Raw genomic sequence first — 21,439 nt, 5'->3', positions numbered from 1 at the left:
CAGCAAATTTCCTTCTTGGGAATGATCCTAGACACTTCCCGCGGGTTGGCAATTCTCCCTCCAGAAAAGGTCTTAGCCTTACAACAGGGAGCACTGATGCACTCCTGCTCTTTCCCTCACTCACGATTCAGTATGGGGATTCTCGGCAAGATGGTGGCAGCGATAGAGGTGGTCCCATTCGCAGAGCTATGGTTTGCAGCCCTTTTCAACGTGCGCTTCTGACGGCTTGGGACAGGAATCCGTTCTCTCTCGACCATCGGTCCTGTCTGTCTCGGCGGGTCAGGCAGACCCTCAGGTGGTGGATGCTGAAGTCTTCCCTGGATCAAAGGAAGTCTTTTCTTTCAATACGTTGGCTGGTGGTCACCACCGACGTCAGTCGTCTTGGCTGGGGTGCAGTTTTCCGCCATCACACGGCACGGGGCGATCAACATCCTGGAGATATGAGCAATCTGGTTAGCTCTTCTGCGTTTTCTTCATCTCCTGGCAGATCGTCCCATCAGGATCCTATCCAACAACGCCACGGCTGTGGCGTACATCAACCGTCAGAAGGGCACCCGCAGCAGGACAGCCATGCACGAAGTAGGTCACATTCTTCTTTGGGCCGAGAGGAACCGCTCGGCTATCTCGGCGGTTCACATCCCGGGCGTAGAGAATTGGGAGACAGATTTCCTCAGCCACCAGGGCCTCGCCTCGGGTGAGTGGTCTCTTCATTCGGAGGTCTTTCAGCAGGCTTGTCTTCGCTGGAGAACTCTGGATGTGGTTCCAAGGCTAAACACCAAAGTTCCCGAGTTCATAGCTCGGTCCCACGACCCAGTAGCAATCGGAGTAGATGCACTGGTCCTTCCGTGGCATCAATTTCGGCTTCCGTATGTATTCCCCCCGCTCCCATTACTTCCGAGGGTCATCAAGAAGATCAAAGCGGAGGGGGTACCTGTGATCCTGGTTGCGCCGGATTGGCCGCGCTTGGCGTGGTACACGGAGCTTGTTCAACTCGTCGCCGACGTTCCCTGGCGACTGCTGGATCGTCCAGATCTGCTTTCCCAGGGTCCGATTTACCACCATAACTCTTGGGCCCTGTGTTTAATGGCGTGGCCATTGAGTACTGGGTTCTAGCTCAAGCAGGAATCTCTCACTAAGTGATCTCCACTATATTTAGTGCTAAGAAACCCGCGTCTATATGCATTTATCATCGCACCTGGAAGACCTTCTTCTGATGGTGCAAAGACCGTGGACGCTCTCCTCTCGTTTTCCATTTTTTCTATTTTGGAGTTTCTGCAGTCCAGTTTGGAGTCTGGTCTCCCGCTTAGCTAACTCAAAGGACAGATTTCAGCCTTATCCGTTTTGTTCCAGCTCAGGATTGCCACCAAATTACAGGTGAATACATTCATTCAGGGAGTTTCCCATGTGGTGCCTCCCTATAAAATGCCGTTGGAACCATGAGATCTTAATTTGGTCCCTGGGGGTTTTACAGGAGGTCCTTTTCGAACCACTACAGGATGTATCACTAACTTTCATTTCTTGGAAAGTAGCTTTCCTAGTTGCTGTCACGTCAATCAGGCGAGTCTCAGAGTTTGCGGCCCTGTCCTGCCGAGCTCCGTTCCTGATTTTTCATCAAGACAAGGTGGTTCTGAGAACGTCCCCGTCTTTTCTGCCGAAAGTTGTCTCTTCTTTCCCTCTCAACGAGGATATTGTTTTGCCCTCATTCTGTCTGGCACCTGTACATCGTATCGAAAAGGCTCTTCACACTCTGGATCTGGTGAGAGCTCTTAGGTGGTATATCTCGCGGATGGCGTCTTTCCGCAAGTCCTATGTCCTATTCGTGCTTCCGGAGGAGCATAGGAAGGGCCTAGCCGCTTCAAAAGCCACAATAGCCAAGTGGTTTCGCTCGGCTATTCAGGAGTCCTACCGTGTCAGAGGTGAACCTGTTCCAATAGGGATTAAGGCACACTCCACTCAGTCAGTGGGCGCCTCTTGGGCCATTCGGCACCAGGCGTCAGCAGAACAAGTCTTCAGACCTGCAACCTGGTCCAGCTTGCATATCTTCACAAAACATTACAGTATTCATTCTCAGGCCTCTGCAGATGCGGCCCTCGGCAGACTGATTCTGCAGTCGGCAGTACCACATCTGTAACTTGTTTGTACATGGGGTAATAGCAGTAGTGGTGTTCCCCACCCAGGGACTGCTTTAGGACGTCCCATGGTCCTGTGTCCCTCAATGAGGCGTAGGAGAAATAGGGATTTTTGTGTACTCACCGTAAAATCCTTTTCTCCAAGCCAATCATTGGGGTACACAGCACCCACCCTGTTAGTCTAATGGAATGTGTTTGTTCCTTAGTTTTGACATAGCTTATTCTTGTTAATGGTTATAAGCTCCTACTGCTTTGTTACTGAACTGGTTCAATTAGAGCCAGCAGAGGGTGTGTACTGCAGAGGAGGAGTTAATCTTTCTATGTTCACTTCGTGTCCTCCTAGTGGCAGCAGCATAACACCCATGGTCCTGTGCCCTCCAATGATTGGCTCGGAGAAAAGGATTTTACGGTGAGTACACAAAAATCTCTATTTAACTATAACATTCAGTGATGGGTTTTTTATGTTACATATTATATGGAATACTATTTTTTTCTTCTTCCATTTCAGGCAGGAATGCTTTCCCCAGTAACCGAACTTCGTGATTCCAGCAGAATCCATGAGTCTAATTATATTGATGACTGCAGTTTTCATCAATTTGGAATTTATATACATTCTGTGCGAGACCCTGTGCACAACAGATTAACTCTGGTGGGTAATCTGATACGCAGATATCATAGTATGAATCAATCTAATCCACGATTGGCCACAGACCATTACATTCTCAACCCCTGATCCAGGAAAAGTCCATTTAACTTCCCTTTCCTGATTTTGCGAGCTTCATGAATAGACTACTCTAAATATTATTTAACTACTTCCCGATATAAGCTGTAAAAGTACTGTGACTGTCTGATGGGTTTCTATGCAGCAGGCGCTGGATCTTGATCCGCAACTTTGACAGTGGCTCTTATACCACCGATCCCTGACATAATAAAGTATTGCAGTATATTGTGCAAGCACAGGTTCACTTGCCCTGGTGGGTGGGAAAAAATGCTATAAAATAATTGGGGTAAAAACACCCCCTAAAAGTTCAAATCACCTGCTCTCTTTTCCAATCTAAAAATAAAAAAAAGTTTTTGCTTTGTATCGCCACATCTGTAAAACTCCAATCTTTCAAAATGCCAAATTACCTAATCCATATAGTAAAGGCCATAAACGAAAAACCAAACAAACCTGAATTTATGGTTTTCTGTCTCCTCCACCCCTAAAAATCAAGGCTTATCTGGGTGTCAATATGGATTTCCAATAAACTTTTTTTTTGCGCTGTTGAAAACTGGCAAAACCTTTTTAGCTTGATCTGGAGAATCATTATACTATGTCACTTTAACCACACAACAGGGGAGAAAAAAAAAGTTTAGACTCTTGAAAGAGGGGGAGGAAAAAACAAAACCTGAAAATGTTCTCAGTCGGAATGGGTTTAACCCCCTCACTAGTGATGAGCGAGTATACTCATTGCTCGGGTGGTCTCCGAGTATTTGTAACTGCTCAGAGATTTAGTTTTTGTTGCTTCAGCTGCATGATTTACATCTGATAGACAGCTTGAATACATGTGGGGATTCCCTAGCAACCAGGCAACCCCCACATGTACTCAGGCTGGCTAGCAGCCATAAATGATGCAGCTGCTAAAAAAAAAAAAAAAACTAAACCTCCGAGCAGTTACAAATACTCGGAGACTACGCGAGCTTGCTCGGGAAAACGCGAGCAACGAGTACACTCGCTCATCACTACCCCTCACGACACATATACGTCATATGTCGTGTCCCTGCCTTTGATTTGGGCTCACATGCCGAGCACGCATCTTACCCGCACCTGATGGCTGATTTAATCAGCCGTCATGTGCCTCTAACAACTGCCTGCAGCTGTTAACCTGTTAAATCCTGGTGTTGATCTCTTGAAAGTGGGATTTAACACACGTCGACAGATGTGCCTGTCATTCCACGATCACATCGGCGCGCCCTGTGACATGTTCACGGGGCACCGATGGGTTGTTATGACAGCCAAGGGGCCTGCTACATGGCCAGCATTCACATGAGATCGTCATTTCTGCTATGCATAGCACTGCTGTGTATAGCACAAGCGATTCGCAGCTTCAAGTCCCTTAACCCCTTTCTGCCATTGGACGTACTATTCCGTCCATGTGGGGTGGACCCTACTTCCCAAGGATGGAATAGTACGTCCAGAGCGATCAGCCACGCTCACGGGGAGAGCGCGGCTGGGTGTCAGCTGACTATCGCAGCTGACATCTGGCGCTATGTGCCAGGAGCGGTCACGGACCGGCCCGGCAATTTAACCCCCGCACACACTGCGATCAAACATGATCGCAGTGTTCCGGCGGTATAGGGAAGCATCGCGCAGGGAGGGGGCTCCCTGCGTGCTTCCCTGAGACGATCGGTACAAAGCGATGTGCTCACCTTGTATCGAGCGTCTCCTCCCTGCAGGCCCCGGATCCAAAATGGCCGCGGGACTACTTCCGGGTCCTACAGGGAGGTGGCTTCACAGCGCCTGCTCAAAGCAGGCGCCGGGAAGCCTCCCTACTGTGCACAGCAAAGTGTCAGATCAGCGATCCGTCACTTTAGTGTGATGTCCCCCCCAGCACAAAGTAAAAAAGTAAAAAAAAAAAAAAAAAGATCATAAAATAATAATAATAATGATAAAATATTGTTCCAATAAATACATTCCTTTATCTAAATAAAAAAACTATAAAAGTACACCTAGTATCGCTGCGCCCGTAACGACCCGACCTATAAAACTATCCCACTAGTTAACCCCTTCAGTGAACACCATAAAAAAGGCAAAAAACGCTTTATTATCATACCGCCGAACAAAAAGTGGAATAACACGCAATCAAAAAGACGGATATAAATAACCATGGTACCGCTGAAAACGTCATCTTGTCCCGCAAAAAATGAGCTTCATCAGTGAAAAAATAAGTTATAGTCCTCCGAATAAAGCGATGCAAAAATAATTGTTTTTTCTATAAAATAGTTTATATCGTATAAAAGCGCCAAATGATAAAAAAAGATATAAATGAGGTGTCGCTGTAATCGTACTGACCCAAAGAATAAAACTGCTTTATACATTTTACCAAACGCGGAACGGTATAAACGCCCCCCCTCCTCCCACTGCCCCCCAAAAGAAATTCATGAATAGCCGGCTTTTGGTCATTCTGCCTCACAAAAATCGGAATAAAAAGCGATCAAAAAATGTCATGTGCCCGAAAATGTTACCAATAAAAACGTCAACTCGTCCCGCAAAAAACAAGACCTCACATGACTCTGTGGACCAAAATATGGAAAAATTACAGCTCTCAAAATGTGGTAACGCAAAAAATATTTTTTGCAATAAAAAGCGTCTTTTAGTATGTGAAGGCTGCCAATCATAAAAATCTGCTAAAAAGAACTCGCTATAAATAGTAAATCAAACCCCCCTTCATCACCCCCTTAGATTTTTTATTTTTACGGCTCTGCGTTATAAACTGTAGTGAAACACTTGGGGGTGCAAAGTTCTCACAACACATCTTGATAAGTTCCTTGGGGGTCTAGTTTCCAATATGGGGTCACTTGTGGGGGGTTTCTGCTGTTTATTTACATGAGGGGCTCTGCAAATGCAACGTGACGCCTGCAGACCAATCCATCTAAGTCTGCATTCCAAATGGTGCTCCTTCCCTTTCGAGCTCTGCCATGCGCCCAAACGGTGGTTCCCCCCCACATATTGGGTATCAGCGTACTCAGGACAAATTAGACAACAACGTTTGGGGTTCAATTTCAACGGTTACCCTAGGAAAAATACAAAACTGGGGGCTAAAATAATTTTGTGGAAAAAAAACATTTTTTTATTTTCACGGCTCTGCGTTATAAACTGTAGTGAAACACTTGGGGGTTCAAAGTTCTCACAACACATCTAGATAAGTTCCTTGGGGGGTCTAGTTTCCAATATGGGGTCACTTGTGGGGGGTTTCTACTGTTTAGTTACATCAGGGGCTCTGCAAATGCAACGTGATGCCTGCAGACCAATCTATCTAAGTCTGCATTCCAAATGGCGCTCCTTCCCTTCCGAGCTTGCCATGTACAATATGTCACGAGAAAACAATGTCAGAATCACCGGGATCCGTTGAAGCGTTCCAGAGTTATAACCTCATAAAGGGATAGTGGTCAGAAATGTAAAAGTTGGCCTGGTCATTAACGTGCAAACAACCGTTGGGGGTAAAGGGGTTAATTAAATGCAGTAAAAATTTTTTTTTTTTTAACCCCTTTACCCCCAAGGGTGGTTTGCACGTTATGGACCGGGCCAATTTTTACAATTCTGACCACTGTCCCTTTATGAGGTTATAACTCTGGAACGCTTCAACGGATCCCGGTGATTCTGACATTGTTTTCTCGTGACATATTGTACTTAGTAACATAGTAACATAGTTAGTAAGGCCGAAAAAAGACATTTGTCCATCCAGTTCAGCCTATATTCCATCATAATAAATCCCCAGATCTACGTCCTTCTACAGAACCTAATTGTATGATACAATATTGTTCTGCTCCAGGAAGACATCCAGGCCTCTCTTGAACCCCTCGACTGAGTTCGCTATCACCACCTCCTCAGGCAAGCAATTCCAGATTCTCACTGCCCTAACAGTAAAGAATCCTCTTCTATGTTGGTGGAAAAACCTTCTCTCCTCCAGACGCAAAGAATGCCCCCTTGTGCCCGTCACCTTCCTTGGTATAAACAGATCCTCAGCGAGATATTTGTATTGTCCCCTTATATACTTATACATGGTTATTAGATCGCCCCTCAGTCGTCTTTTTTCTAGACTAAATAATCCTAATTTCGCTAATCTATCTGGGTATTGTAGTTCTCCCATCCCCTTTATTAACCCCTTCCCGACCTTTGACGCCACGTAGGCGTCATGAAAGTCGGTGCCAATCCGACCCATGACGCCTATGCGGCGTCATGGAAAGATCGCGTCCCTGCAGATCGGGTGAAAGGGTTAACTCCCATTTCACCCGATCTGCAGGGACAGGGGGAGTGGTAGTTTAGCCCAGGGGGGGTGGCTTCACCCCCTCGTGGCTACGATCGCTCTGATTGGCTGTTGAAAGTGAAACTGCCAATCAGAGCGATTTGTAATATTTCACCCATTATAACGGGTGAAATATTACAATCCAGCCATGGCCGATGCTGAAATATCATCGGCCATGGCTGGATATACTAGTGTGCCCCCACCCCACCCCTCCGATCGCCCCCCCACCCCCCCGATCTGGCCGGTACACTGCTCCGGCTCCCCTCCGCCCTGTGCTCCGCTCCCCCCCGTGCTCGTGTCCGCTCCCCCCGTGCTCCAATCACCCCCCCGTGCTCCAATCACCCCCCCTGCACTCCGATCCACCCCCCCCGTGCTCCGTTCCACCCCCCCGTGCTCCATTCCAGCCCCCCCGTGCTCCGTTCCACGCCCCCCGCGCTCCGTTCCACCCCTCCCGCGCTCCGATTCCCCCCCCCGTGCTCCGATCCCCCCCCCCCGTGCTCCGATCCCCCCCCCCGTGGTCCCCCCCCACCCTATCATACTTACCGATCCAGCCGTGGTCCCGTCCGTCTTCTCCCGGGCGCCGCCATCTTCCAAAATGGCGGGCGCATGTGCAGTGCGCCCGCCGAATCTGCCGGCCGGCAGATTCGTTCCAAAGTGCATTTTGATCACTGAGATATAATCTATCTCAGTGATCAAAATAAAAAAAATAATAAATGACCCCCCCCCTTTGTCACCCCCATAGGTAGGGACAATAAAAAAATAAAGAAATTTTTTTTTTTCCACTAATGTTAGAATAGGGTTAGGGTTAGGGGTAGGGTTAGGGTTAGGGGTAGGGTTAGGGGTAGGGTTAGGGTTAGGGGTAGGGGTAGGGTTAGGGGTAGGGGTAGGGTTAGGGGTAGGGTTAGGGTTAGGGCTAGGGTTAGGGCTAGGGTTAGGGTTAGGAATGTGCACACGTATTCTGGTCCTCTGCGGATTTTTCCGCTGCGGATTTGATAAATCCGCAGTGCTAAACCGCTGCGGATTTATGGCGGATTTACCGCGTTTTTTTCTGCGCATTTCACTGCGGTTTTACAATTGCGATTTTCTATTGGAGCAGTTGTAAAACCGCTGCGGAATCCGCACAAAGAAGTGACATGCTGCGGAATGTAAACCGCTGCGTTTCCGTGCAGTTTTTCTGCAGCATGTGTACAGCGATTTTTGTTTCCCATAGGTTTACATTGAACTGTAAACTCATGGGAAACTGCTGCGGATCCGCAGCGTTTTCCGCAGCGTGTGCACATACCTTTAGAATTAGGCTATGTGCACACGGTGCGGATTTGGCTGCGGATTCGCAGCAGTGTTCCATCAGGTTTACAGTACCATGTAAACATATGAAAAACCAAATCCGCTGTGCCCGTGATGCGGAAAATACCGCGCGGGAACGCTGCGTTGTATTTTCCGCAGCATGTCAATTCTTTGTGCGGATTCCGCAGCGTTTTACACCTGTTCCTCAATAGGAATCCGCAGGTGAAATCCGCACAAAAAACACTGGAAATCCGCGGAAAATCCGCAGGTAAAACACAGTGCCTTTTACCCGCAGATTTTTCAAAAATGGTGCGGAAATATCTCACACGAATCCGCAACGTGGGCACATAGCCTTAGGGTTAGGGTTGGAATTAGTGTTGTGGTTAGGGGTGTGTTGGGGTTAGGGTTGTGATTAGGATTATGGCTACAGTTGGGATTAGGGTTAGGGGTGTGTTGGGGTTAGTGTTGGAGTTAGAATTGAGGGGTTACCACTGTTTAGGCACATCAGGGGTCTCCAAACGCAACATGGCGCCACCATTGATTCCAGCCAATCTCGTATTCAAAAAGTCAAATGGTGCTCCCTCACTTCCGAGCCCTGACGTGTGCCCAAACAGTGGTTTACCCCCACATATGGGGTACCAGCATACTCAGGACAAACTGCGCAACAATTACTGGGGTCCAATTTCTCCTGTTACCCTTGTGAATCTAAAAAAATGCTTGCTAAAACATAATTTTTGAGGAAAGAAAAATGATTTTTTATTTTCACGGATCTGTGTTGTAAACGTCTGTGAAGCACTTGGGGGTTCAAAGTGCTCACCACATATCTAGATAAGTTCCTTGGGGGGTCTAGTTTCTAAAATGGGGTCACTTGTGGGGGGTTTCTACTGTTTAGGCACACCAGGGGCTCTGCAAACGCAACGTGACACCCGCAGACCATTCCATCAAAGTCTGCATTTCAAAAGTCACTACTTCCCTTCTGAGCCCCGACGTGTGCCCAAACAGTGGTTTACCCCCACATATGGGGTATCAGCGTACTCAGGAGAAACTGGACAACAACTTTTGGGGTCCAATTTCTCCTGTAACCCTTGGGAAAATAAAAAATTCTGGGCTAAATAATTATTTTTGAGGAAAGAAAACGTATTTATTATTTTCACGGCTCTGCATTATAAACTTCTATGAAGCACTTGGGGGTTCAAAGTGCTCACCACACATCTAGATAAGTTCCTTTCAGGGTCTAGTTTCCAAAATGGGGTCACTTGTGGGGGGTTTCTACTGTTTAGGCACATCAGGGGCTCTGCAAACGCAACGTGACGCCCGCAGAGCATTCCATCAAAGTCTGCATTTCAAAACGTCACTACTTCAATTCCAAGCCCCGGCATGTGCCCAAACAGTAGTTTACCCCCACATATGGGGTATCACCGTACTCAGGAGAAACTGGACAACAAATATTGGGGTCAAATTTCTCCTGTTACCCTTAGGAAAAATAAAAAACTCTGGGCTAAATAATTATTTTTGAGGAAAGAAAACGTATTTATTATTTTCACGGCTCTGCATTATAAACTTCTATGAAGCACTTGGGGGTTCAAAGTGCTCACCACACATCTAGATAAGTTCCTTTGGGGGTCTAGTTTCCAAAATGGGGTCACTTGTGGGGGGTTTCTACTGTTAAGCCACATCAGGGGCTCTGCAAACGCAACGTGACGCCCACAGAGCATTCCATCAAAGTCTGCATTTCAAAACGTCACTACTTCACTTCCGAGCCCCGGCATGTGCCCAAACAGTGATTTACCCCCACATATGGGGTATCAGCGTACTCAGGAGAAACTGGACAACAACTTTTGGGGTCAAATTTCTCCTGTTACCCTTGGGAAAATAAAAAATTGCAGGCTAAAAGATCATTTTTGAGAAAATAATTTTTTTTTTTTTTTTTTTCATGGCTCTGCGTTATAAACTTCTGTGAAGCACTTGGGGGTTCAAAGTCCTCACCACACATCTAGATTAGTTCCTTTGGGGGTCTAGTTTCTAAAATGGTGTCATTTCTGGGGGATCTCCAATGTTTAGGCACACAGGGGCTCTCCAAACGTGACATGGTGTCCGCTAATGATTGGAGCTAATTTTCCATTTAAAAAGCCAAATGGCGTGCCATCCCTTCCGAGCCCTGCCGTGCGCCCAAACAGTGGTTTACCCCCACATATGGGGTATCAGCGTACTCAGGACAAACTGGACAACAATATTTGGGGTCCAATTTCTCCTATTATCCTTGGCAAAATAGGAAATTCCAGGCTAAAAAATCATTTTTGAGGAAAGAAAAATTATTTTTTATTTTCATGGCTCTGCGTTATAAACTTCTGTGAAGCACCTGGGGGTTTAAAGTGCTCAATATGCATCTAGATAAGTTCCTTGGGGGGTCTAGTTTCCAAAATGGGGTCACTTGTGCGGGAGCTCCAATGTTTAGGCACACAGGGGCTCTCCAAACGCGACATGGTGTCCGCTAACAATTGGAGCTAATTTTCCATTCAAAAAGTCAAATGGCGCGCCTTCTCTTCCGAGCCCTGCCGAGTGCCCAAACAGTGGTTTACCCCCACATATGAGGTATCGGCGTACTCGGGAGAAATTGCCCAACAAATTTTATGATCCATTTTATCCTACTGCCCATGTGAAAATGAAAAAATTGAGGCGAAAAGAATTTTTTTGTGAAAAAAAAGTACTTTTTCATTTTTACAGATCAATTTGTGAAGCACCTGAGGGTTTAAAGTGCTCACTAGGCATCTAAATTAGTTCCTTGGGGGGTCTAGTTTCCAAAATGGGGTCACTTGTGGGGGAGCGCCAATGTTTAGGCACACAGGAGCTATCCAAACGCGACATGGTGTCCGCTAACGATGGAAATAATTTTTCATTCAAAAAGTCAAATGGCGCTCCTTCCCTTCCGAGCCTTACCATGTGCCCAAACAGTGGTTTACCTCCACATGTGAGGTATTGGTGTACTCAGGAGAAATTGCCCAACACATTTTAGGATCCATTTTATCCTGTTGCCCATGTGAAAATGAAAAAATTGAGGCTAAAAGAATTTTTTTGTGAAAAAAAAGCTTTTTCATTTTTACGGATCAATTTGTGAAGCACCTGGGGGTTCAAAGTGCTCACTATGCATCTAGATAAGTTCCTTGGGGCGTCTAGTTTCCAAAATGGGGTCACTTGTGGGGGAGCTCCAATTTTTAGGCACACGGGGGCTCTCCAAACGTGACATGGTGTCCGCTAAAGAGTGGAGCCAATTTTTGATTCAAAAAGTCAAATGGCGCTCCTTCCCTTCCAAGCCCTGCCGTGCGCCAAAACAGTGGTTTACCCCCACATATGAGGTATCAGCGTACTCAGGACAAATTGGACAACAACTTTCGTGGTTCAGTTTCTCCTTTTACCATTGGGAAAATAAAAAAATTGTTGCTAAAAGATAATTTTTGTGACTAAAAAGTTAAATGTTCATTTTTTCCTTCCATGTTGCTTCTGCTGCTGTGAAGCACCTGAAGGGTTAATAAACTTCTTGAATGTGGTTTTGAGTACCTTGAGGGGTGCAGTTTTTAGAATGGTGTCACTTTTGGGTATTTTCAGCCATATAGACCCCTCAAACTGACTTCAAATGTGAGGTGGTCCCTAAAAAAAATGGTTTTGTAAATTTCGTTGTAAAAATGACAAATCGCTGGTCGAATTTTAACCCTTATAACTTCCTAACAAAAAAAAATTTTGTTTCCATAATTGTGCTGATGTAAAGTAAACATGTGGGAAATGTTATTTATTAACTATTTTGTGTCACAGATCTCTCTGGTTTAACAGAATAAAAATTCAAAATGTGAAAATTGCGAAATTTTCAAAATTTTCGCCAAATTTCCGTGTTTATCACAAATAAATGCAGAATTTATTGACCTAAATTTACCACTAACATGAAGCCCAATATGTCACGAAAAAACAATCTCAGAACCGCTAGGATCCGTTGAAGCGTTCCTGAGTTATTACCTCATAAAGGGACACTGGTCAGAATTGCAAAAAACGGCAAGGTCTTTAAGGTCAAAATAGGCTGGGTCTTGAAGGGGTTAATTTTGTTGCCCTCCTTTGTACTCTCTCTAGTTCCATTATATCCTTCCTGAGCACCGGTGCCCAAAACTGGACACAGTACTCCATGTGCGGTCTAACTAGGGATTTGTACAGAGGCAGTATAATGCTCTCATCATGTGTATCCAGACCTCTTTTAATGCACCCCATGATCCTGTTTGCCTTGGCAGCTGCTGCCTGGCCCTGGCTGCTCCAGGTAAGTTTATCATTAACTAGGATCCCCAAGTCCTTCTCCCTCCCACTACTTCATGATAGTGGTAAAATTTCTTTGATATTACTTGCGATTATTTGTGAAAAAAACGGAAATATGGCGAAAGTTTTGAAAATGTTGCAATTTTCCAACTTTGAATTTTTATGCAATTAAATCACAGAGCTATGTCACACAACATACTTAATAAGTAACATTTCCCACATGTCTACTTTACATCAGCACAATTTTGGAACCAAGATTTTTTTTTGTTAGGGAGTTATAAGGGTTAAAAGTTGACCAGCAATTTCTCATTTTTACAACACCATTTTATTTTAGGGGCCACATCTCATTTGAAGTCATTTTGAGGGGTCTATATGATAGAAAATACCCAAGTGTGACACCATTCTAAAAACTGCACCCCTCAAGGTTCTCAAAACCACATTCAAGAAGTTTTTTAACCCTTCAGGTGTTTCACAGGAATTTTTAGAATGTTTAAATAAAAATTAACATTTTACTTTTTTTCACAAAAAAATTTACTTCAGCTCCAATTTGTTTTATTTTGCCAAGAGTTACAGGAGAAAATGGACCCCAAACCTTGTTGTACAATTTGTCCTGAGTACGCTGATACCACATAAGTGAAGGTAAACCACTGTTTGGGCGCATGACAGAGCTTGGAAGCGAAGGAGCGCCATTTGACTTTTTAATGCAAAATTGACTGGAATTGAGATGGGACGCCATGTTGCGTTTGGAGAGCCACTGATGTGCCTAAACATTGAAACCCCCCACAAGTGACATCATTTTGGAAAGTAGACCCCCTAAGGAACTTATCTAGAGGTGTGGTGAGCACTTTGACCCACCAAGTGCTTCACAGAAGTTTATAATGCAGAACCGTAAAAATAAAAAATATTTTTTGTAAAAAAAATGATCTTTTCGCTCCCAATTTTTTATTTTCCCAATGGTAAGAGAAGAATTTGGAACCAAAAAGTTGTTGCACAATTTGTCCTGAGTACTCTGATACCCCATATGTGGGGGTAAACCACTGTTTGGGCGCATGGGAGACCTCGGAAGGGAAGGAGCGCCGTTTGACCTTTCAATGCAAAATTGACAGGAATTGAGATGGGACGCCGTGTTGCGTTTGAAGAGCCACTGATGTGCCTAAACATTGAAGCCCCCCACAAGTGACACCATTTTGGAAAGTAGACCCCCAAAGGAACTTATCTAGAGGTATGGTGAGCACTTTGACCCACCAAGTGCTTCACAGAAGTTTATAATGAAGAGCCGTAAAAATAAAACAAATTTTTTTTTCCCACAAATATTATTTTTTTGCCCCCAGTTTTGTATTTTCCCGAGGGGAACAGGAGAAATTGGACCCCAAAATTTGTTGTGCAATTTGTCCTGAGTGCGCTGATACCCCATATGTGGGGGGGGAACCACCGTTTGGGCGCATGGGAAGGCTCGGAAGGGAAGGAGCGCCATTTGAAATACAGACTTAGATGGAATGGTCTGCAGGCGTCACATTGCGTTTGCAGAGCCCCTAATGTACCTAAACAATAGAAACCCCCCACAAGTGACCCCATATTGGAAACTAGACCCCCCAAGGAACTTATCTAGATGTGTTGTGAGAACTTTGAGTCCCCAAGTGTTTCACTACAGTTTCTAAAGCAGAGCCGTGAAAATTAAAAAAATCTTTTTTTTCCCACAAAACTTATCTTTTAGCCCCCAGTTTTGTATTTTCCCAAGGGTAACAGGAGAAATTGGACCCTAAAAGTTGTTGTCCTATTTGTCCTGAGTACGCTGATACCCCATATATTAGGGTAAACTACTGTTTGGGCACACGGGAGAGCTCGGAAGGGAAGGAGCACTGTTTTACTTTTTCAACGCAGAATTGGCTGGAATTGAGATCGGACGCCATGTTGCGTTTGGAGAGCCCCTGATGTGTCTAAACAGTGGAAACCCCCCAATTATAACTGAAACCCTAATCCAAACACACCCCTAACTCTAATTCCAATGGTAACCCTAACCACACCTCTAACCCTGACACACCCCTAACCCTAATCCCAACCCTATTCCCAACCGCAAATGTAATCCAAACCCTAACCCTAACTGTAGCCCCAACCCTAACTGTAGCCCCAACCCTGACTGTAGCCTTAACCCTAACTGTAGCCTTAACCCTAACTGTAGCCTTAACCCTAGCCCTAACCATAACCCTAGCCCTAACCCTAGCCCTAACCCTAGCCCTAACCCTAGCCCTAACCCTAGCCCTAACCCTAGCCCTAACCCTAACCCTAACCCTAGCCCTAACCCTAGCCCTAACCCTAGCCCTAACCCTAGCCCTAACCCTAGCCCTAACCCTAACCCTAGCCCTAACCCTAGCGGGAAAATGGAAATAAATACATTTTTTAAATTTTTTTTGCTTTTCCCTAACTAAGGGGGTAATGAAGGGGGGTTTGATTTACTTTTATAGCAGGTTTTTTAGCGGATTTTTATGATTGGCAGCCGTCACACACTGAAAGACGCTTTCTATTGCAAAAAATATTTTTTGCGTTACCACATTTTGAGAGCTATAATTTTTCCATATTTGAGTCCACAGAGTCATGTGAGGTCTTGTTTTTTGCGGGACAAGTTGACGTTTTTATTGGTAACACTTTCGGGCACGTGACATTTTTTGATCGCCTTTTATTCCGATTTTTGTGAGGCAGAATTACCAAAAACCAGCTATTCATGAATTTCTTTTGGGGGAGGCGTTTATACCGTTCCGCGTTTGGTAAAATTGATAAAGCCGTTTTATTCTTCGGGTCAGTACGATTACAGCGACACCTCATTTATATCATTTTTTTATGTTTTGGCGCTTTTATACGATAAAAACTATTTTATAGAAAAAATAATAATTTTTGCATCGCTTTATTCTGAGGACTATAACTTTTTTATTTTTTTGCTGATGTTGCTGTATGGCGGCTCATTTTTTGCGGGACAAGATGACGCTTTCAGCGGTACCCTGGTTATTTATATCTGTCTTTTTGATCGCGTGTTATTCCACTTTTTGTCCGGCTGTATGATAATAAAGCGTTGTTTTTTGCCTCGTTTTTTTTTTCTTTTCTTACGGTGTTTACTGAAGGGGTTAACTAGTGGGCCAGTTTTATAGGTCGGGTCGTTACGGACGCGGCGATACTAAATATGTGTACTTTTATTGTTTGTTTTTTTTTATTTAGATAAAGAAATGTATTTATGGGAATAATATTTTTTTTTTTTTTTTCATTATTTAGGATTTTTTTTTATTTTTTTTACACACTTGTAAAAAAATTTTTTTTTACTTTGTCCCAGGGGTAGACAATACAGATCGGTGATCTGCCAGTTTGCACAGCACTCTGACAGATCACCGATCTGTCTGAGAGCAGTGCAGCGTTACCAAGTGCCTGCTCTGAGCAGGCACTTGGTAAGCCACCTCCCTCCCTGCAGGACCCGGATCCGCGGCCATATTGGATCTGGGACTTGATGCAGGGAGGGAGGTAGGAGACCCCCGGAGCAACGCGATCACATCGCGTTGCTGCGGGGGTCTCAGGGAAGCCCGCAGGGAGCCCCCTCCCTGCGCGATGCTTCCCTGCACCGCCGGCACATCGCGATCATGTTTGATCGCGGTGTGCCGGGGGTTAATGTGTCGGGGGCGGTCCGTGACCGCTCCTGGCACATAGTGCCGGATGTCAGCTGCGATAAGCAGGGGGGAGCGCGGCCGATCGGCTATGACGTACTATTCCGTCCTTGGGAAGTAAAGCCCACCCCACATGGACGGAATAGTACGTCTAATGGCAGAAAGGGGTTAAAGTTATTAAAAAGATGAAAAAAATAAAAAGCACAGGTTTAAATCATCCCCTTTGCCTATTGAAAATAAAATAAAAAATATACATTTGGTATCGCTGCATTCAGAAATGTCCTTTCTATCAAAATATAAAATAAATTAATCCATTCGATAAACTGTAACAAGAAAAAATTGAAATACCAGATTTACGTTTATTTTTCTCCTTCGCCTCATTGGGGGACACAGACCATGGGTGTATGCTGCTGCCAATAGGAGGCTGACACTAAGTAATACAAAAAAAGTTAGCTCCTCCCCTGCAGTATAAACCCCCCTGCTGGCTCTCAGCTAACCAGTTCTTGCTTAGTGTCTGTAGGAGGCACATGGGTCTGTTTCAGACCCCAACGTTTTTATTTTATTGTTTACTTTTCTGTAAATTTTTATTTTTTAATTAACGGAGTGAAGGGGGGCGACGGATCCTTTCAAGGTTCCGATCTCCCCCGAACCATCAACAGGCGAGCACGGCGAGTATACCTCCCCGCACCCTTTCCTGCGACGTGGGAAGCCATGCCTGAGCTCACTTCAGGGGCGATGGTTCCTTTCATGGTCCCGATCTCCCCACACCAGCAGCAGGCGACCACATGGAGTGTCACCCCCATGTATCCTCTCCTGGAGCCAGGCCTAATGCCGGACAACTGGCCCTGTCCACCCGGACTGAACTCCGTGGCTGTACAGAGGCCCCTCTCTATGGCGTCCGAGCAGCCCCCACTGTCCCACCACTGTGAAAGCGGATGGCACAATGAGGCGGACGGGTCCTCTCCACTTCCCTAACGGATGATGGATTGAGGTTTATCCCTGCACCGTCCACACTGCACAGAACAGCGCTGAAACCCACATCCGCGGCGGCACCATGCCGGGACGCGCACCAATGGTGAGTGGATCCATCTTCAGTGGGATATCCACATGCTGACAGGCAGCCTCAGCCACTTCCCTGTGGCCCACCTCTGAGGTAACGCTCTGGATGGCTGCAAAAATGTAGTCCCCGGCTTCGGCCGATTTGTAGGCCGCATCCTGGAAGTCTTGCCTGGAACGACCCACTGGTGACGTCCGCCGGCTACAGAAATTTAGGCCCCGGCTTAGGCCTATTCAACATCGTGTCTGTGGCTCCGCCCCCAAATTGGCGCTTCTCGCTCTCTGCGAGATTTTATCAACTCTGCAACTCCCGGTGGCCATCTTGGTGCACCCGGCCAGCTCACACTGGGGTGACAGTATTTATTTATTTATTTATTTATTTATTTATTTTTCTGGTCTTAAAGGTGCACGACCAGTATTCTCTGGTCTTAAAGGGAACCTGTCACCTGAATTTGGCGGGACCAGTTTTGGGTCATATGGGCGGAGTTTTCGGGTGTTTGATTCACTCTTTCCTTACCCGCTGGCTACATGCTGGCCGCAATATTGGATTGAAGTTCAATCTCTGTCTTCCGTAGTACATGCCTGCGCAAGGCAAGATTGCCTTGCGCAGGCGTGAACTATGGGGGACAGAGAATGAACTTCAATCCAATATTGCGGCCAGCATGCAGCCAGCAGGTAAGGAAAGGGTGAATCAAACACCCGAAAACTCCGCCCATATGACCCAAAACCAGTCCCGCCAAATTCAGGTGACAGGTTCCCTTTAAAGGTGCATGACCAGTATTCTCTGGTCTTAAAGGTGCATGACCAGTATTCTCTGGTCTTAAAGGTGCATGACCAGTATTCTCTGGTCTTAAAGGTGCATGATCAGTATTCTCTGGTCTTAAAGGTTTTCTCCCGGTTCAATGGTTATTAGTAACTACCAATGCCAGTCTTCTTCTCCCCATAATTGTTCTGGAGATCCGAACGGTAGTTTTACAGCAGGTCCACTGCCTTCTGGCGGGTCACCCTATCCGAATTCAATTGGATAATGCCACAGCGGTGCCTTACGTCAGTCATCTAGCAGGTATCCACGGTCAGGCGCCATAACCGAGGTACCTCACTTTCTCTGATGGGCCGAAGTCTATTATTCAGTGATCTCGGCAGAATATATCCCAGAAGTAGAACTCTGAACGGCAAACAAATTCAGCCGTCAGGGTTCCGCCTCAAGTCAGTGGGAACTTCACCCCGAAGTCTTCCATCAGATCTGTCCTTACTGGAGCTCTCCAGTTGTAGGTGGGATGACATCCAGACTGAAGGCCAATGTACTCAAGTTCGTGGTTCGGCCTCGAGATCCAAGAGCCATCGCTCTCCATGCTCTGGTTCTGCCGTGGTACCAGTTTCCATAACTCCCCTTCCACTGCTTCCGAAAGCCTTTCGGAAGCAGAAAGGGGCCCCAGTGATCCTCAGAGATCCGCACTGACCACATCCGTTTTTTGTTTGCGGAGCTAGTATCTTCTCGCCTTATCGCAGCACAACTGCCAGTAGGGACTTTCTCACAGGGAGTTTTCACACGTAGTTCTTCCCTATCGCATACCGTTAGATCATTGGGACCTTATTATTCCTAGGAGCCTTACAGTAGGCTCCTTTTTCATCCGGGCAGACTTTACTATCAGGGAAAGTCGTCCCGTTCTCCTCTGCGATATTCTCACTCTGACGAGTCTTCAGAGCTAGCTTCTCTGCTCTTTCAGACTTTTTTCCCTTATTACCTTCGAGGCAAGGTTGTCCTCAGGCCATCTCCATCCCTTGTTACCAAGGTGGTACTGTATTACCACTGTTATGAGGGCTTAGTTCTTCCCTCATCTCTTTTGGCTCCAGTCCACAAAATGGAATAAGATCCCCCATATTCTGGACGAAGTGAGTGCTCTGAGTAGGTACGTCTTGACAACGGCATCCTTCTGAAGGTTGGACGTTTTATTTGGGCTTCCTGACGGTAGAGGAAGGCTTCCTGACATTTTCAGGAAGGGTTTAGCCGTTTCATCGACCATGATAACATGGTGAATTCTTTTCACCATCCAGGAGTCCTTCCGTGCTAGATGTCAGCCTATCTCCCTGTCTATCAAGTGTCCTAGGCACCAGGTGTCTGCAAGGCATGCCTGCAAGCTTGCGGATGCGTCCAGTCCGCATGCATTCTTGAAGCACTATAATTCCCACACTTCCACAGATGTGAGTCTGGGCAGGCGGACTCTGCAGGCCGCGGTGGCGCACTTGTAAGTAGCGGTTACACAGGGCCTGATCTATTGTTGTCCCCACCCAGGGACTGCTTTGGGACGTCCCACGGTCTGTGTCCCCCAATGAGGCGAAGGAGAAATGGGGATTTTTGTGTACTCACCGTAAAATCCTTTTCTCCGAGCCATTCATTGGGGGACACAGCTCCCACCCTGTTATTAGCTTATGCTTGTTTTTTTTAGAATATGACATGCTATACGCTCATATATTGTTATTGATCTCCTACTGCTTTTGCACCGAACTGGTTAGCTGAGAGCCAGCAGGGGGGTGTATACTGCAGGGAAGGAGCTAATTTTTTTTGTATCACTTAGTGTCAGCCTCCTATTGGCAGCAGCATACACCCACGGTCTGTGTCCCCCAATGAATGGCTCGGAGAAAAGGATTTTACGGTGAGTACACAAAAATCCCTATTTTTGGCTGCAACAACATTGCAATAAGTTGCAATAACAGGCGATCCAAACATCGTTATCTACCCTAAAATGATATCTGTAAAAATGTCAACCCAGTCATCACCTAGCCCCCAAATGGAAAATGGCTGGGGGGCGTAGGGGTTAAAGTTTTTATTTTCAGTAGTCTTTGATAGTCGCCTAATACACTTTGTCATCATTCACATCAGTTTTTTTCTAGTGATCCGCAGTTCATTTGGGTTTGTTGTTTTTATTACAGGAGCTGACAAATGGATCTATGATGAGGATATCTATTCCAGATGTTGCTACGTCTGAACTTGGTGAGTTTTAATTTCCATGCACAGTAACATTTCTTAATATATAGAACCAGAGAGCAAATTTATATATATTGGAGACCAAAGGTGCAAAAAAAACTGAATTATTAAAAAATAACATTTAATATATATATTTAAAAAAAAAAAAATTCCCATTCTGACAAATTTATCTATCTATCTATCTATCTATCTATCTATCTATCTATCTATCTATCTATCTATCTATCTATCTATCTATCCATCTATCTCCCTAGGGACATAACTGTGTAAACAAGGCAGGCAAACCAAGCTATTAACAATACCTGACGCACGATAAATGTACTAAGCCCCACCAGGCATAACCCAGTCCTATCAGACGGCCATTGGTATCATACACTGTACCTGAGTCAGGTCAATACGTCCGGAACAGATAATTGCAAAAAGCAAATTTTAATTCAATATACGGACATCAATATGTAGGGAGCAGCATAAGACATTTGGTACTTTGTAGCGTACAACATTTTTTATAGGAACGATCTCCCCAAGCAATAAACAGAATAGCTTCAAAATTAGGGAGGACCGTAAACAACCGAAAAATCTGTGAACTAGCAAAAAAAGTCCCCCAACACAATGTAAAGAATCAAATGGATATCTTTATTGAAAATACAAAATTTAAAATATTTCCAGGAGATGATCTCACCAAGCAGTCTGGTGCCTCCTCAGGCTAGTTTCACATTTGCGGTTGAGTCCGCAGCGTCTTGTCCACAACCGCATGCTAACGCAGCGTTTTTTATCCGCATCAGCTTATGCATGACGGCAAAAAAACCGCTGCGTTTGTATGTGGTTTTGCATGTGTTTGCTTTTTATGTGCATGCGTTCGATATTTCCAGGAGGGCGTGTCTAAATCAGTTCCTGGACCTGCACAGTCTGAAGTTCGCAAGTGCAGCAAATGCATGCGTACGCAAATACATGCGTATGCATGCGTTCCCATAGCCAGTGATGTTTTTTTTTAACGCACTTATCCGCATGTGCATGCCTGCGCATATTTGATGGAAATTTGCC

General features: G+C 45.5%; 1 protein-coding gene across 3 annotated transcripts in view; it reads left to right on the top strand.

Annotated features, from left to right (window-relative positions):
- Positions 1-21,439, top strand: part of ANAPC1 (anaphase promoting complex subunit 1) — a 314,460-nt gene that overhangs the window by 66,789 nt on the left and 226,232 nt on the right. For 2 of the 3 annotated variants that reach the window (XM_069769209.1, XM_069769210.1), the window contains 2 exons: positions 2,638-2,778; positions 20,344-20,404. In XM_069769209.1, the coding sequence (XP_069625310.1) occupies positions 2,638-2,778; positions 20,344-20,404 (202 nt within the window). The remainder of the gene's footprint in view (positions 1-2,637; positions 2,779-20,343; positions 20,405-21,439) is intronic. The other variant, XM_069769211.1, reaches the window with a different exon arrangement.

The sequence above is a fragment of the Ranitomeya imitator genome, chromosome 5 (genome assembly GCF_032444005.1).
Source record: "Ranitomeya imitator isolate aRanImi1 chromosome 5, aRanImi1.pri, whole genome shotgun sequence".
NCBI classification, from domain to species: Eukaryota; Metazoa; Chordata; class Amphibia; order Anura; family Dendrobatidae; genus Ranitomeya; species Ranitomeya imitator.
Note: the sequence above shows the minus strand (reverse complement) of the source record. Positions and strands in the feature narration are given on the sequence as shown.